A 14,869-nucleotide genomic window follows, 5' to 3' on the forward strand; every position below is an offset into this window, starting at 1 on the left:
TGGTTTGTTAATATCAATCTCTATGTTTCCAAATTTGACAACACATCGCAGTAGCTTACAGTCTTAGTTTTTGATCGAGTCTATGGCACACTGACTCTTGGTCGGGGCAACCTCCATGAGACCACAAATCCAGAAGGATTTGAACAACCGAATGTGGATTTTGCGCAATAACTATTACGTGGTCAGTGATCTTTACCAACGCACACAGATAGCAGACCGAATTGTCAAAGCCGGATAATGAGTGTGTGCCAATTAATTATTCGCATCTATCTTTTTCATTCAATAGAAAATGGATATTGGATTGGATGCAGAGATTTAGAACATGAGGGAGTCTTTATCTGGCTTGATGGGCAATCAGTTGATACCTCAGGCTACACCAATTGGTATAGAGGTCCTCCTGGTCGAGATCAACCCAATAACAACCATCAAAAAGACCCAACTGGTCAGGATTGTTGCCAAATGTGGTGAGATATTACTCTGATGCTTGTCAAAATAATAGAAATTATTCCCGCAAAAAAGCTGTTACTTGTATAATTCAATTTTGCGCTAAAAATGTAATCGCTTTTTTTGCCGCTCAGTTAGTTTGATGTGGTTGTGAGTTCTCGCGACAATGGGGTTTAGTATCTCACACACCTACATATTGAGAATATGTATGGTGCCATCTTAGCACGATTGGGAAATATAAATATAAATTATTTTTATTAATAATTATCAATTATTCAATAGCATTTGGCACAGATGTACAATAAAATAGCCTCATTTTTCCAAACATGTCCAATAATCTTGAAATCACTCTGGACTAAAACGTCTTTGAAGGACAATACAATTATGATTGAGTCAGACATGCAAACGTTAACCACATCGCGCAATATGGGTAAAACAACTAATAGAATACAGACGCCACTTGGTCAGCCGTACCATGGTCAACAAATAAGTGAAAATGACACTCTTTTACAGCAATGTGGTATTTTTTCGTACTCTCTCGAAACATGGTGAATCAGTTGTATCCAAGTTTTAGTCTCTGACTGTCGTATACCATACGGCTTGTCTAAAACTTACCAAATATTGTATTATAGCCCAACATGAATATAATATTGCTATAAATAAATTAGCAGTTCCGGTAAGACAACTAACAAATCGCAGAAGGCGTTTTATACAAAACATATACAAGCAAAGATATGTACGCTTAGTGACAACGTAAAAATGAGTATTCATAAGTAATGAATAATAAACTCAACCTCACCAATTGACATTACATTTAGAAATGAATCCACAATAAGGTATGCAATGGAGAAAATTACTAATTCCGCAGTAGACATATTGAATGTGTGTAAGCGTCTATTGTCAATGCACACAATAAACGTGTGAACTTTAATAATAACAAATGAAGAAGCAATCTAACATGCACACAGGGCAAAACAAAAATGCTGCCAATCTTATACTTGACCAATTATGGCTGAATGTACATTGTATTTTGATTTGGCAGTTTATTTTTGGAATAAATGCACACAAAATATCGTTATCATGTTCAATTTCAGGAAAATGCCTCGAACGAGGCCAAGATTTAGCTGGGATGACGATTATTGCTGGGGTAGAAAATGGTTCATCTGTGAATACGGTAAGATACCAGTTCACTGTGGCCTGTTATTCTGAATAATTAAACCAAAGTTGCATGGGGTAATACAAGAGCAATCAACGTACGAACACATTACCTTACGTAACAAAGCAAGAGTAATACACTGTCTTCCTACCTACCCACATACAACGCCAACTATGTATGGAAGCCGTTGATATACGGGTAGATGGGAATAACGCAGGAGTACAGGGTTACGGTTCAGGGGCTGATGTTTATATAAACCGTTGCGTTATGTAACATGTATGTAACATTTGTAACATTTATGTCTCACGTTGTACGAAACCAAGCCCCGAGGAAGGTGTGTCTTTTGCGCTCGGCGTCGCCGCCAGTCTGAAAACCTGAAGTAAACACTCAGACACCAACAAATACCCAAGTTCGGGGTGAAGGCTTAATTGTAACGAATTGTATTATTTTGAGAGGATGCTTGGAATAAGTTTCTTTTGTAACCTCACCCCTAACCCTAACACTAACCCTACCCCTACCCTCCAGTGCTCCCCAATTTAACTGTATGTACATAATATTCAGTTATCTAGAGAAGGCATATACAATTGAAATGGGAGCTTTAGATGAGGGTTAGAGTTAGGATTCTTGGTGGGGTACAAAAAGATTTTTTTTATAATTTAATGTACCACTATTTTGATCTATATTTCTTACATTACGTTTGCAGCCAGCATAGCTACCATTCTGTTTGTTTGTTTGTTTGTTGATTTTACCTTATGCGTACATTGCGTATATTTGAGCATAATAACTGTTAATATAAAAGTGACCCTTGCATCTTTGTGATCTGTATTGATCTCTCGTAACACTCATTGCCACCCACCAATACATTGAAGTTCTGTCGTGTGCCTGGTCACGTTGTAACCAGAAACCACACAGAAGGGTGGGAAGTACATTTTGACGTCTTTGTATATTTTGGAAACTCTTGGCATATATGTTGCACGAGGAATGCTTTTCGGGAGAAATTGGTTCGTATTTAACTCGCATACATTAAAGCGGGAGGGTCGTCACCTGCGCGCGCGCGGGAATTGATTCCTAAACGACGATAACAACACACACTAAAAACGCAAAGGGTAGACGCTTCTTTGTAAACAATGACACGCTATGGCCATCTGGCACATGCACAGGTCACGACTCCCCCGCTTTAACCTAAGTGGCCACTGAGAACTCGTTGAGAACGAAGCGTGGTACTCGTTTTTAGTTCCTCTAATAGTCGCCCTTTATCACGCCCACTCTTACTCTGACCTAAATAATTATGATATTTCAGTCGACGCATTGATGCGGGTTGGGGGGGGGGGGTGTATGATACACCGAGTAACTATTGTAAAGAGGCATTAGAGCCACATGTAATCTAAAATGGATGCGTTATATCTGAGACCGCACTATTGGATTATTGAGGGACGAAGGATATTTCACAACTCCTTCGTTCTCATGTCACTTAACACAAATATTTTTTTTTTTATTTTCAGTTAACGATTGCAAATAATGACGCCGTGGATTCAACAAAGTTGTATGATAATCTAATATAATACCGCTGTATAGAAAAATAATGATAATATTAAACACCCACATACAAATATGTATTATGTATGACTTAAATTTATCAATCACTTTTTGGAATGGTGCAATGTGCATTAATTGAAATAAATGTCGTAAGGTAGAATACCTTGCTGACGTCATCCCATCGCGTCGTGCTATGTGTTCAGTCTATTTATGTTTATGTTAAGGTAGCGAGAAGGGAAATTTTCACTTTTTTCTTGATTTTTCAAAAATTGATAAAACGGTTACTTCAGACCTTGATACATCACCCCAGGTTTACAAAAAATCGAAATTGCAAAATAACGTTGCTTAAATTAGTGTTTTAAAACGCTAGAAGAAAAGACTACAACTGCAGTTTCGTGGATATTTGCATAATGTTTATCTTTGGAAGGGTTTAAATGATAACATCTTATCTGTATACTCTGTTGTTGACGATTCTGATATAACGGGTGATAAGCTTTCCATCGAATGAGGAATACATGTCAACAGCGCCGAAAACACAACATTCTGGCACAATACATTGGTATGTACCGATAGAGGGCGCGATATATACGTCGCCGCTGGACATGCGTTCACTAATGAGTGGCACATGTACGTAAACTCGTACGTAAACTTTCCTCGAACACTGCTCGGACAAAATATGTTTATTTTGAGATTGAGACAAAACACATATAATGTATTCCATCTTGGGTACATCTCTAAATCTGAAAAATATCGAAATGGCTGTGAGTTTTATGGTGAGTAATATCGTGTACGTAGTTGCTCACAAGAATAAATCGGTCGTACATTGCCCGAATACTGTCTAGTAGGTTAAAGCTATACTTATGAATATTAAAATGTATACTTAAATGTGATGTCATTTTAATTGTTTAAAATGTCGCATTTTGTTTTTTATATCATTTTTAGGATCATTAATGTTATTTTAATTGATGTTTGTGATTTGAAACATTCCGTAAATGCAATAACGGCAAAATTATGTTTTAAAGCTAAGGTATCTATTTTCCTCAAGGCGGAAAGCACCGAATGTTATGTAATTTATGTAAATTTATTTAAGATTTAGTGATTCACGATGTATATTTCATATAATCATATCATGAACAAATTCATGCACTCAACATAATAATGGTATGAGGTTAGTCATACACAAAATGAAACAGTATAGTTCTTACTGAATGTGCTATACGGGATATATAATATATTCATAACGCTAGCATAACAGGTTGAAATGCATTTATTTCCACCTCAAACTCAGGATTTTGCTTTGCTTTGTTTTATCAGAGCTGTTGTTCTTTCTCAAACAGATACATAATTTTCCTATTTGGGGGGGGGGGGGGGTTTATAACCCTGAATGTTTGCCGTCGTTAGGCTATACGGTTATTGCATTCAGACGGTAATATTAATACTGGTTCATACGGGAGATCTGTCATCAAACCACCTTCCATCACAAGACAAGACGGGGTTTCACAAGTTTACTTGAACCATATAAGTGATTAGATACGAATGGTTGGTTAGGGCGCACCTTAATGACATAATTTCCGCGTTGCATTTGGGATATATGTGTATGAGTAACAGTGGTTTTAGAGACGCGCGTCTTCTGTAATTCACAGTTAAAAAGAAGACAACTCAAAGGGCAACGCATGCGTATCTCGATTTGAACTGAACTTTGAACTTTTGTAAACCGGTCTTTTATTTACTGTATACGTGAATTTCAGATAATACTGCAACTGACAAGCTGAGGCGCAATATACCCAAAACAACAAACAAACATGTGTACATTGCACGTTCACGATCAAGCAAAATGTAACTAGTGTATACAAGTGTGAACCTGTGTGGTTATTGGTTGCATGTCTGTTATTTTGAAAGCGCATCCCGGCGGTATAAGGTATGACTGGCTTAGGCTGGTGACATTTACACGATCATAACATGAATATGAAAGATGAATCCCGCTTGATTAAATGATGTGGCGCAGTGAACAAGATCGGAACTTGGAATTCATTTGCCACCAAATCTCAACTGTGAGTTAAACCAATCGTGATATAAACATTGAGTTTATTAGACTCCATGAAACTAGTTTTGCGATCGAGACTGGGGAATTCAAAGTATAAATACTGTACATTATGAGGGCGCTAATCATAGTCGAGAGAATTGAAATACGGATAATACATACTATGAGGGCGCTAATCACAGTCGGGGAAATTGAAATACGAATATTAAACATTATAGGGGAGTCGGGTTTTTATTATAACATGTTGAAAATAAACACTGACACGAAGTAAATGGCACTATACCATTTACCACGCTATTGGCATTATATGTGTCACCCTTGGGAGTAATAATATAATTTCAATTACCCGTCAGTTAGCAGTGCTGTTTACTGTGTTTGTGTTAACAACTGTTTAGACACGGTCGTTCCCGCGGACCTGGAAAATACTATGAGAACCTGTTTCCACGTGTCAACACCGTGAATGGTGCTACGTGCTAGTTTCCCTTCGCGATGACATTAGTGCAGTTCATTTCTTAAAAACAACATATTTTTTCATTCAGTGTTTACTCATTGTTGTCTCTATTCTCAGATGAGGGCCACCCTCTAACTATTTTTGACAACTTGGTGAATGTAGGTGTTCTTGGACGTAATATTGAGTTACTCCAGTGTATCTGAGTATGTGCGATCTTTCAGCCAGAATCTTTGTGTTGCTTCAAAAATATTCATCATTGCTTTGTTTTATGGTAGGGATAATAAAATTCAGACAAATTGAACCATCGTAAAATAGATGTTAAACTATTTATTACGAAATTTGCATTGTATCTAGAATAAAATTGTAACGTTCACATGTCGATGAAATGTTCTATATGGTGTTTCTCGCGAGATCAGCGAGATCCCGCGTTATGTCCAGTCTATGTTCAGCAGATCTCATGTCCTGTTCAAGCAAATCAAAATAGGTTTAAATTAGGTTAATTGAATTGAATATGCCGACAATATAGAATGGGAATAAAACTTTCGATACGATGCAGGTCTGCAAACAAATAAATAACATCACTAATAAAGCTATAGCTACCAATTTTGATGCAATACATTGGGCAATATATGTGGTATACTTACGGTATTCACAAACAAATCCTTTCTCAGTGTCGCAGAAATCATCATCCCAGTGGAACACAGGGCTGTTTTGTGGCTTTTTCCTGCGGAATGCAAATTAGATTAGTCTTACAGCTGGTTGGTCATTACATATTATAAACATATTGTATCCGCCCACTACTAATATCACAGGCATCGCGGAATAAAACAAAAAATCGGGTCACACGGCGTTACTAAATTTCAGCTAAAATGAAAGCTTGCCTAAAAGTGTGAGTTTCTTTACAAATGATAAGTCAGGTATATTCTTATAAATATTGCTGTCATTCACGCATGTATGAACCGATCACCAGCTATAATTAGTTTAAGGTGTGTACTAGGCCCAGCATTATAGCTAATAGTGTAATTGTTTGACTGGAATTCATTTTCTGATACGAAATATGTCATTATGTCCAATCAACATAGCTATGCATTGTCAAGAATTCATACCCGAGTAAAATGTTTAAACGTATCTGTGACTTCACTGTTAGAAAAATCTAGAAGTACGGATAAATTTCGAAAAAAGGGGAAAGTTGAATTACATTCCCCCCTAACAGTTTTGATTGCTGGCCGTATTAAAACGACTGTACTTACCACATCTGACAACAGTCCTGGCCACCTGGTTGATCTGGGTTATTGTTAGGTTGGGCGGTTGGTGGACCAGCATACCAATGTGTCCATGTTTCGGATAGCATTTTTCCATTGACCCATGAAAATACACCTTCACAGTGGAGATCCTGGCAACCAATCCAATACCCACCACCTGCCAACATCCACATTCAAATTTGTTGTAAGCGATGTCAACAATTGTATTATGAACGAATGCTGACTTAAAATATACTAAAAAGCGGTTGATACTTACCAGGTGCGCTCTTCAAGTCGGGATCTGCGAGGATATATTGCCTGACAGTCTTGTCTTCTGCTTTCAAGTCAAATACCGCTAGTCGTCCTCCTTCTTCCTCGCAATATGCCCTGGCGCTTTGCCAGTCCATTTTGTCTGTGTAGATCACGAATCTGGACGTTTGGTAATATACTTCATATACTGTCAAAATATAAATGGTTTTATTTACAACTGAACCTATGCACATGTTACATGATTGCTATTCAAACACACATGACCGGAACATGCAACAGTTTAAGTGGAGATTGATTTCAAGTTTCTTACCATTGTACATATCAGGGGTTAATCACATTTATTTTTTAGTTTATTTTAGCAAGGGCTAAAAAAGACAAACCATTAGTTCAAACAAATTTGAAAATAAATAGTAATGGAAAAAAAATTGCATTTTTAATATGTTAGTTAAGATTAAAGTGGAATTCCAACTTTGTATTACAGGCAGATCACTGACTAGTGTGTTCATTATGAGAAAACGAGTTGGTATTACCACAAACCCTGAAATATTAGAGCACCTACATCGAAAGCTTAAAGAGCGGTAGTCGTCGCGCCACGCATGCGCGAGATATTTGGGTCTCATATAAACAAAGACTGTTCAACGAGTACAAACTGAGACGTTTCCAAGCTTTAATTAGGTAATTTTTAGGTGATTGAAAGGTATCGAAGGAGTCACCGGCGGTATTCAGTGCAAGTCGCGCCCAGGGCAAACCTCATACTTGTGATTTCCATTTGAAAAGCGCTTTGGATTGTGGGAAAATCAATGTTTTAGAACACAAATGTCGCACATGCGCAGCGCGACGACCACCGCGCTTTAATCGCAAAATCAAACGAATGTTTAGTGTCGCAATCACATGTATTTTAGTCGGAGAACACTTCTAAATTCGATTTCCGAATATTGTTGGATAAGATTATTCATAAACCGTTCAAAAACTAAAGCCTTTGTGATGTCTGAACAGGTCAGTTGAGGGGGGGGGGGGGTTACTACAGATCATATCGAGTCTGAATGAAGCTTGAAGTACACGGGGTTAATTGGAACTAAGTTTGAAATGTAAAATTGTAATTACCTGCCGACGTCTGTTGAAATGGAAAGAAATAATAAAATAATGTCAGTATTATTGTAAGCAAAACGTGTTCGCACAAAATTCAACATGTTGCTTTATTTTTGAAAGGGGGCGAATTCGAATGGAAATATATACTCACCCCTACAACCAGACACAGAAAACATAATGCCAGTCGTAACATCTTGAATTTATTTCTGTGTAAACAAACGTAAGTTATTCATCTCAATTCAGGTTTAGTCTGACAAATAAAAATGTTTACTTCGATTTATGCGCCACATTCACCGCGCAACAAAGAAACAAACAAGTTGCATGGTGCCATTGACAAACACGGTGTAAGACATGCGCACTGATCTTGTCCAAACTGCAGGTTTAACTACTCTAGTTCGGTTCGCCTTTTACAATAAACGATTCTATAATTATGTCACAATTTGTTCAACTGCATCAACAGAATATGGATACAAACATCGATTAAAAACGAACAACTGTGTAAATATAATACACATGTATGTATTTAACTGGATAGTAGTGTTTCTGCTTTCGAGGTAATCTTAATTTCATTGTAGATTACAGAATCAAAGACAGCTGTTTTCAGTTCTATTTCGTATTTTCCGAAACATTTCTGCACATTGTATTTGATTCGATTGAATGAATGATGTCGCGACATAGTTCTACTACATAAGCCTTCTGAACATACAGGCGTTTATAATTTTTCTAAAATAAATGTGTGTCGAATCGAATAACCGCAAATCAATCATTTACATACAAGACCGATAGAAGATAGATCATACTACCAATGTCAATTGTCAATAATATTGCAATGCCTTACCTGTATTTAGTACACGAGGACGATGAGCATCAGATGGATCTTCTCAAATGACCACAATTCATATTGTATCGCAGTTTTTATAGAGACGGACAAACGTCAACCATACTGCTAATCCGGAGGATAAATCCCCTTTGTTTCCGGCAACCCCCGAGAATCCAATCGGCACTCTTCTAGTATGTTTGATGTATAAAAATAAATGTGTTTTCCAGCATATAATATTAATCAAACATCCATATGGTTCATCTCAAAATCTGCGTTTTAATTTTTGTCTTTTAAATCAATTAAACCGATTTGGCGTATGGTGAAGTCCTCGTCGGGTGTGATTTATTAAAAAACAAGCATTAATTCAATCAGAAAAGTGGCATATGTCTTCGAGGCTAATTTGGGTAATTTAGAGATACGCGCGTTTCTGAAAAAAAGTCACCAGTTACAGGAATGTTGAAGCGGATGCTTTCGACGACGCACAACAAAGTTATTCATTCCTTTAGTAGTACAATTATATATAACAATTACATTTGTTTCGCTCCAGGATATTTATATAGAAAACCCGTATGCTGTAAGTCGCTGTTGTGTTTTTTTTTGGTTTTGAAAAAAAGAAAGAATTTAAACTGTTCTCATATCAAGCGTAATGTACGTTGTGAAAAAATACATTTATATTATTAATCAAGTTTTTAACTTAAAGTTCAAAAATCGCATTGTGGTACAATAAGAAGAAGTGTTTCACATGACCTGGGAAATTGCTACAAATATTAAGCTATTGAAACACTAAAATACTACTGGAATATATCCCAGACGGACACTAATGGAATCATAGTTAAATGATTTGAAATGCAGATATATGATTTAATGTTGGAGTACAGGAACGTTCTAATCGAGTTGTGGCTCGACAGAATTAAAGCACAAAATGAAAGCACAATTTAATTTCATCAGTATTCATTGAGTATGAAATAAAGAGGTTATCATATATTCATGCTCGATTTTTTTTTTGCAAATGCATCTGAAAATGTACTAACGACGGTTCAATACGGTCGTGAATATCCGAAGTCGTCAGCAGACCAACTTCAGTTTTCGGTCAAGAATTATTTAGACTAACTACCTGAAACTCGCCAGATTAAACTTTTGATTGACTTTGTAGTCAAATAACTATTTGATTTGGTCAAATAATCCGCCACTTAGCTGTAACGTGTATTCGGAAACAAACAACGATTTGGGCGAAATGCGGTGTAGATACTGTCTAGTCTTTGGGCCAAGTACGTTGGAAAAAATCAAAATCAGGAATCGATAACTCAACGTTCCCATGACAGTTGTATACTCTCTCTACAGCGTCCAAAATAGTGGTCATTTGGAATACAGATACTAGGCAAAACAATCTTTGTAAAGTGTATAAATGTCAATTAACTCGAATCTGACCACTGTGAAATTGTATCCTAACAACTTTTGTTGTTAAACTGCTATATTGCACGTTGCGCTATTAAACTAGGAAATGTTATTATATGCACACGCACCACATTTATTGTGTGAGTCTATTATCATTTCCCGTACATCTATTGATAATGCCTGCTACTATATTTCGTCAAAGCAGGAGATATTTGGGACATACTAGTGTGTTGGACCCTACTATACTATTAAAAATCCGCATAGGTGGACAATATTTCATGTAAATATGTATATATACGTTTCAGTTTTTTCTTAGCATTTGGCAGGGGGGATCGTAACCTCTTGTAGTGAGAACCAGTGTGACTGGCCTGCCAACGGGATGCTAAGGTTTTCATTGGAAAAGTTATCAGTTATATCCGTTAATGTAATTTCGTTTTATTTATCCGTAAATCAAAAATCACTATTAAAGGTATATCTCGAAGTCGCGTTGTCAAACTCGGCGAACATTACGCGCAGTTCAATAGTGATGAAATATTAGAGATGAATGGGTGTACACAGCTAACCCACTTCAACAATGTAAATTGCCATTTTCATTTCCTATAAGCTAGTTAGAGCTCGCTAGAGATAGCTGTATTAAAACGTACCATAGCTATTTAGAATGCACGGCACTCTTTAGCTTTCAGAGTTCATCATCCGCATTAGGACTTCATCTTTGCAGACATATGCCACTGTGCAGTTTAAGTTAATGAAGCCCATTAAATCAATCGCACCATACGCCAAGCCGACTAAATACGATTACTTTAATTAATAGAAATATCTTTTGAGATATACCGTACGGAGAATGTGCAGTAAGTAGGCAACCACCTTTTTTTTATACATCAAACATAGCTGGAGAGTTCCGATTGGATTCTCGGGTGTTGCCGGAAACAAAGGAGATTTAACGTTTGGATTAGCAGTATGGTTGACGTTTGTCTGTCTCTATAAAAACTGGGTTACAATGGGCTATGTAGTCACTTGAGAAGACCGGTTTTGTACGTCCACTAGTCACAGGTAAGTATGCTTTCAATTTATTGCGTTTGATTCCACTCCGAGCAATCCCAGTGTTTGTCAAGCGGTGACTGTGTTGTACATAGCTGTGATCATAGACGGCGTCTTCTGAATCCTCTGTCGATACTTTGAATTAATCTGCATTTTTGCCGATCTTATACAGCAACAATATTCCACGCAAATAAGTGCCACTCTCATCGACGAGAATTTCAAAATTCTTATTTATTTCAACAAATTCGCTTCTCCAATGATCAAACCAACCAACCGATGATCATTTTAAATATGATTGATAAATTAACAACAAAACTGAAAATTTCATCTATGATTATTTCTTGACATATTGTTTATTAATTTATATTTTGGATGATACATTCAAAAGTAAGAATATTTTCTCAAATAAACACGATTAGAACACCGCTGTGTAGAAAGTAAATTAACATACCTTTCTATTAACATGTTGTACTTACCTGTATGCATATGTTCTAATATATGCCATATGAACCATTTTTTTCAACAGCTACTTCGATTCGCCAAACCTCACAATGTTACGATACTGTTTACTGGTTTTATTACCATTTGTGGTACAAGTAAGTGTATATTTACGAATTCTCAACTGTTTATCATTCAAATTAAACATCATGGGTTCGGTAAATGCTGTGTGCTCGACTGGTAAACGTAACCATCTAGGCGACGCGGTGTCGTATTTTGTTCAGACACGGGTGTTCATTACTTAACGCAATGATTTTATTTGCACAGCGTTGTTCCCAAATCGATATTATGTTATGTTATGTATATTTATAACACCTGTAGTTATAAACACCAGCATACACATTTCTATATTGTGTATAGAGTATTGTATGTTACGCATACTAGATATGTCATTATATAATCGCCATTACTCAGTTATACATTCTCATATATGTGTGTATTTTTTTTTCATTAACAGGCTTCACCATACAGTAAGTATTATTCCAATTTACCAATCATCGTTATCTTCTAAATCATCTCCAATTGGTATAACACATATTGTGACCTACTGAATAAACATCAAAACGAAGTACACTCATGTACGTTTCATTACATTATAACATACGTCCCCCTAACTGTGTATTCTTTTGTCGTTATTAGACGTGCACTTAGACTCTTACCGATGGAATATCGTCTTGGGAGACTTCACTTGGTTTGAGGCTAGGGATGCTTGTGATGCATCGGGAGGACGACTTGCTGTATTTGACCAGAAAAACAAAAACAAAGCTGTTCGACAATTCATTATGGCAACCCCCGAGTTGAAGGAAGGTCCCGGTACGTAACATCAGATCCCAGTTCTAATTTAGTTATTTGATATTTGATATTTGTATTGTATATAATTTAGATATTAGATAATTGTTTTCTATATAATTTAGATAATAGATAATTATTTTCTATATAATTTAGATACGCAATTGTATTTACATTCACATATTTCTGTTTCGCTTTTCCCAGTCACAATTTATGCAACACTTTTGACCAGAACTAGGTGGATTACTTTTGTATTTACTCGCTTGTATATCTATGTCACAGTTACAAAAGTGTTCACCACGTCACAAAAAACAAAGAGATCATGCCTTCCAATATAGAACATCAATCTCGGAATGTTTTGACAAATTATTTGACCGAATCACATGGTTATTTTTCACTAGGTGGCGGCTTCTGGATTGGATGTCATGATTTGAAGTGTGAAGGTGTTTTCGAATGGGTGAACGGAATTGAGGTATCAAGCATGTGGACTCAATGGTACCAGGGACCACCAACCGAACAGCCCAACAACAACCCAGCACAAGAAGGAGGCCAAGACTGTTGCCAACTATGGTAGGCATAGCTTTGTAAGCTAATTACTACTTCTAACGAGACACGTGCGTTTAGTGCGTACACTACACAGAAATGGATTACATTCAGAATGATTCGGATTTATAAAATAGAAAGAACATGAGTATTTATTTCAATATCAATTTGTTATAGAGAAGAATCATATTGTCTACTAGGGACTTTGATTGAGTGTGTTGAGATTAACACTGGGATAACATATCAAATCACTAGTTTATGCTGTGGAAACATAAGGAAGGTTTTGTTGGAGGAGCTCTGATTGTTGTATATGGCACATATTAGCAGGCTGCCTCGGGAATACTGCCAAGTTTGCATGACGGCAACACGGCGATCGTATCGATCGACATAAGCGTAGGTCAATAGTATCCTTTCGATAAATTATTATAATTATACATCTTGGCTTGCTTGAGTTTAGTGAGATATAACACTCTAGATGTCAGCGAAAAGCATTTTAGAAGATTCATGCATGCATTGTCGTTTTGTCCCTTGTCCTCGAATCTGTGTAGTTATGTATCTTAACTTTGGTTATGGCATGGTGTAAGAAATTGACCACTCCAAAAATATGTAACATATTGACTACTTCTAGGAAGAGAATGTAACACTAATGGGGGGGGGGGGGCAAGTCGCGTAGCACTCTTGCTTTCAGCGAGATCTCGGAAGTCTTTGACAACTGAGAATGTGCTCCAAATTAGTTATATCATAGCCACTTGCTACTGCGTATGTCAATGCTTCTAATGAAATTTTGACAATAATAATGTCATTTTGTTTCCACGTCGTTTCTCACGTTAAAATGGCTAAAATATTTTTCCATGAATATATAACGGATAGTTAATATTTATTTTTACAGGAAAAAACCACAAAACAAGCCAGTTTATCACTGGGATGACGAGTTCTGTGACGCAGAGAAAGGATACGTGTGTGAATACCGTAAGTTGCATTTTCAACTACTCACAAATTTGAATACAAACGCATATAATATGGATGTATCTGAATACGACACTGGGCATGCGCAGATGTTGCCCAGTGCGTAACGTTGGACTACATACTGAATTACGCCAGTTGCCATGGTTACAATAATTATGCAGGAATTACATACATATTAATTTACTATTTCCTGTACTTTCAGATCACGCCGAATGCTGAGAAACTCAACAATAAGATGACCGACGCCTCGACACGAACCAAGTAACGTCACATGTTCGATGAAATGTAAATTATTTTATTTTAGCCAATATTAATACAATACGTTGTTTAACAAGTAAATAGTTTGGTGTTTATTTGGAGTTTGACTGACTGAGTGTGTTTGTTGAAATGTACAATGCGTGGATCGTGTAGTGTGTGATCACCAGTCTAAAATGACTAGTGATATTAATAATGAATTGATGCTTGTAAGTTTCTAATACGTCAAATTCATGAATAATGTCATCACGGTGTGTTACTCACGGTGGCACTGACGATTGTATGTCAATTGAATAGGCATATCGTACACCCTTCAATGTTGTAGGGTTTTTGGTTT

At 36.7% G+C, this 14,869-nt stretch overlaps 2 protein-coding genes and 1 long non-coding RNA gene across 3 annotated transcripts; 2 read left to right on the forward strand and 1 right to left on the reverse strand.

Moving 5' to 3' along the window:
* The first annotated feature begins 394 nt into the window (after positions 1–394).
* On the forward strand, positions 395–3,258 carry LOC144350901 (uncharacterized). Its single transcript, XR_013420381.1, has 3 exons — positions 395–464; positions 1,539–1,618; positions 3,103–3,258. It is a non-coding gene; the product is annotated as an uncharacterized LOC144350901 (long non-coding RNA).
* A 2,677-nt stretch (positions 3,259–5,935) lies between these two features.
* LOC100371969 (salivary C-type lectin 1-like) lies at positions 5,936–7,349 on the reverse strand. Its single transcript, XM_078008956.2, has 4 exons — positions 7,147–7,349; positions 6,879–7,047; positions 6,273–6,352; positions 5,936–6,090 (listed from the first exon to the last, which is right to left on the reverse strand). Exons 1-4 carry the CDS (start codon positions 7,274–7,276, stop codon positions 6,074–6,076), a joined length of 396 nt encoding a protein of 131 aa, XP_077865082.2. The 5' UTR covers positions 7,277–7,349; the 3' UTR covers positions 5,936–6,073.
* Positions 7,350–11,354: 4,005 nt separating this feature from the next.
* On the forward strand, positions 11,355–14,616 carry LOC100371819 (C-type lectin 16-like). Its single transcript, XM_002734434.4, has 7 exons — positions 11,355–11,493; positions 12,008–12,077; positions 12,437–12,449; positions 12,619–12,792; positions 13,170–13,338; positions 14,201–14,280; positions 14,480–14,616. Exons 2-7 carry the CDS (start codon positions 12,033–12,035, stop codon positions 14,494–14,496), a joined length of 498 nt encoding a protein of 165 aa, XP_002734480.1. The 5' UTR covers positions 11,355–11,493; positions 12,008–12,032; the 3' UTR covers positions 14,497–14,616.
* The last annotated feature ends 253 nt before the right edge of the window (positions 14,617–14,869 follow it).

Source organism: Saccoglossus kowalevskii, chromosome 22 (assembly GCF_978046115.1).
Source record: "Saccoglossus kowalevskii chromosome 22, keSacKowa6.1, whole genome shotgun sequence".
NCBI lineage: Eukaryota > Metazoa > Hemichordata > Enteropneusta > Harrimaniidae > Saccoglossus > Saccoglossus kowalevskii.

Excerpts from the sequence above, each read along its gene's own strand:
- LOC100371819 (XM_002734434.4), top strand. The coding sequence starts at position 12,033 with ATGTTACGATACTGTTTACTGGTTTTATTACCATTTGTGGTACAA. Across the intron at positions 12,793-13,169 it reads CGAGTTGAAGGAAGGTCCCG|GTGGCGGCTTCTGGATTGGA; the intron begins GTACGTAACATC and ends ATTTTTCACTAG. Across the intron at positions 13,339-14,200 it reads CAAGACTGTTGCCAACTATG|GAAAAAACCACAAAACAAGC; the intron begins GTAGGCATAGCT and ends TTATTTTTACAG.
- LOC100371969 (XM_078008956.2), bottom strand. The coding sequence starts at position 7,276 with ATGGACTGGCAAAGCGCCAGGGCATATTGCGAGGAAGAAGGAGGACGA. Across the intron at positions 7,048-7,146 it reads CGACTTGAAGAGCGCACCTG|GTGGTGGGTATTGGATTGGT; the intron begins GTAAGTATCAAC and ends GGATGTTGGCAG. Across the intron at positions 6,353-6,878 it reads CAGGACTGTTGTCAGATGTG|GAAAAAGCCACAAAACAGCC; the intron begins GTAAGTACAGTC and ends TGCATTCCGCAG.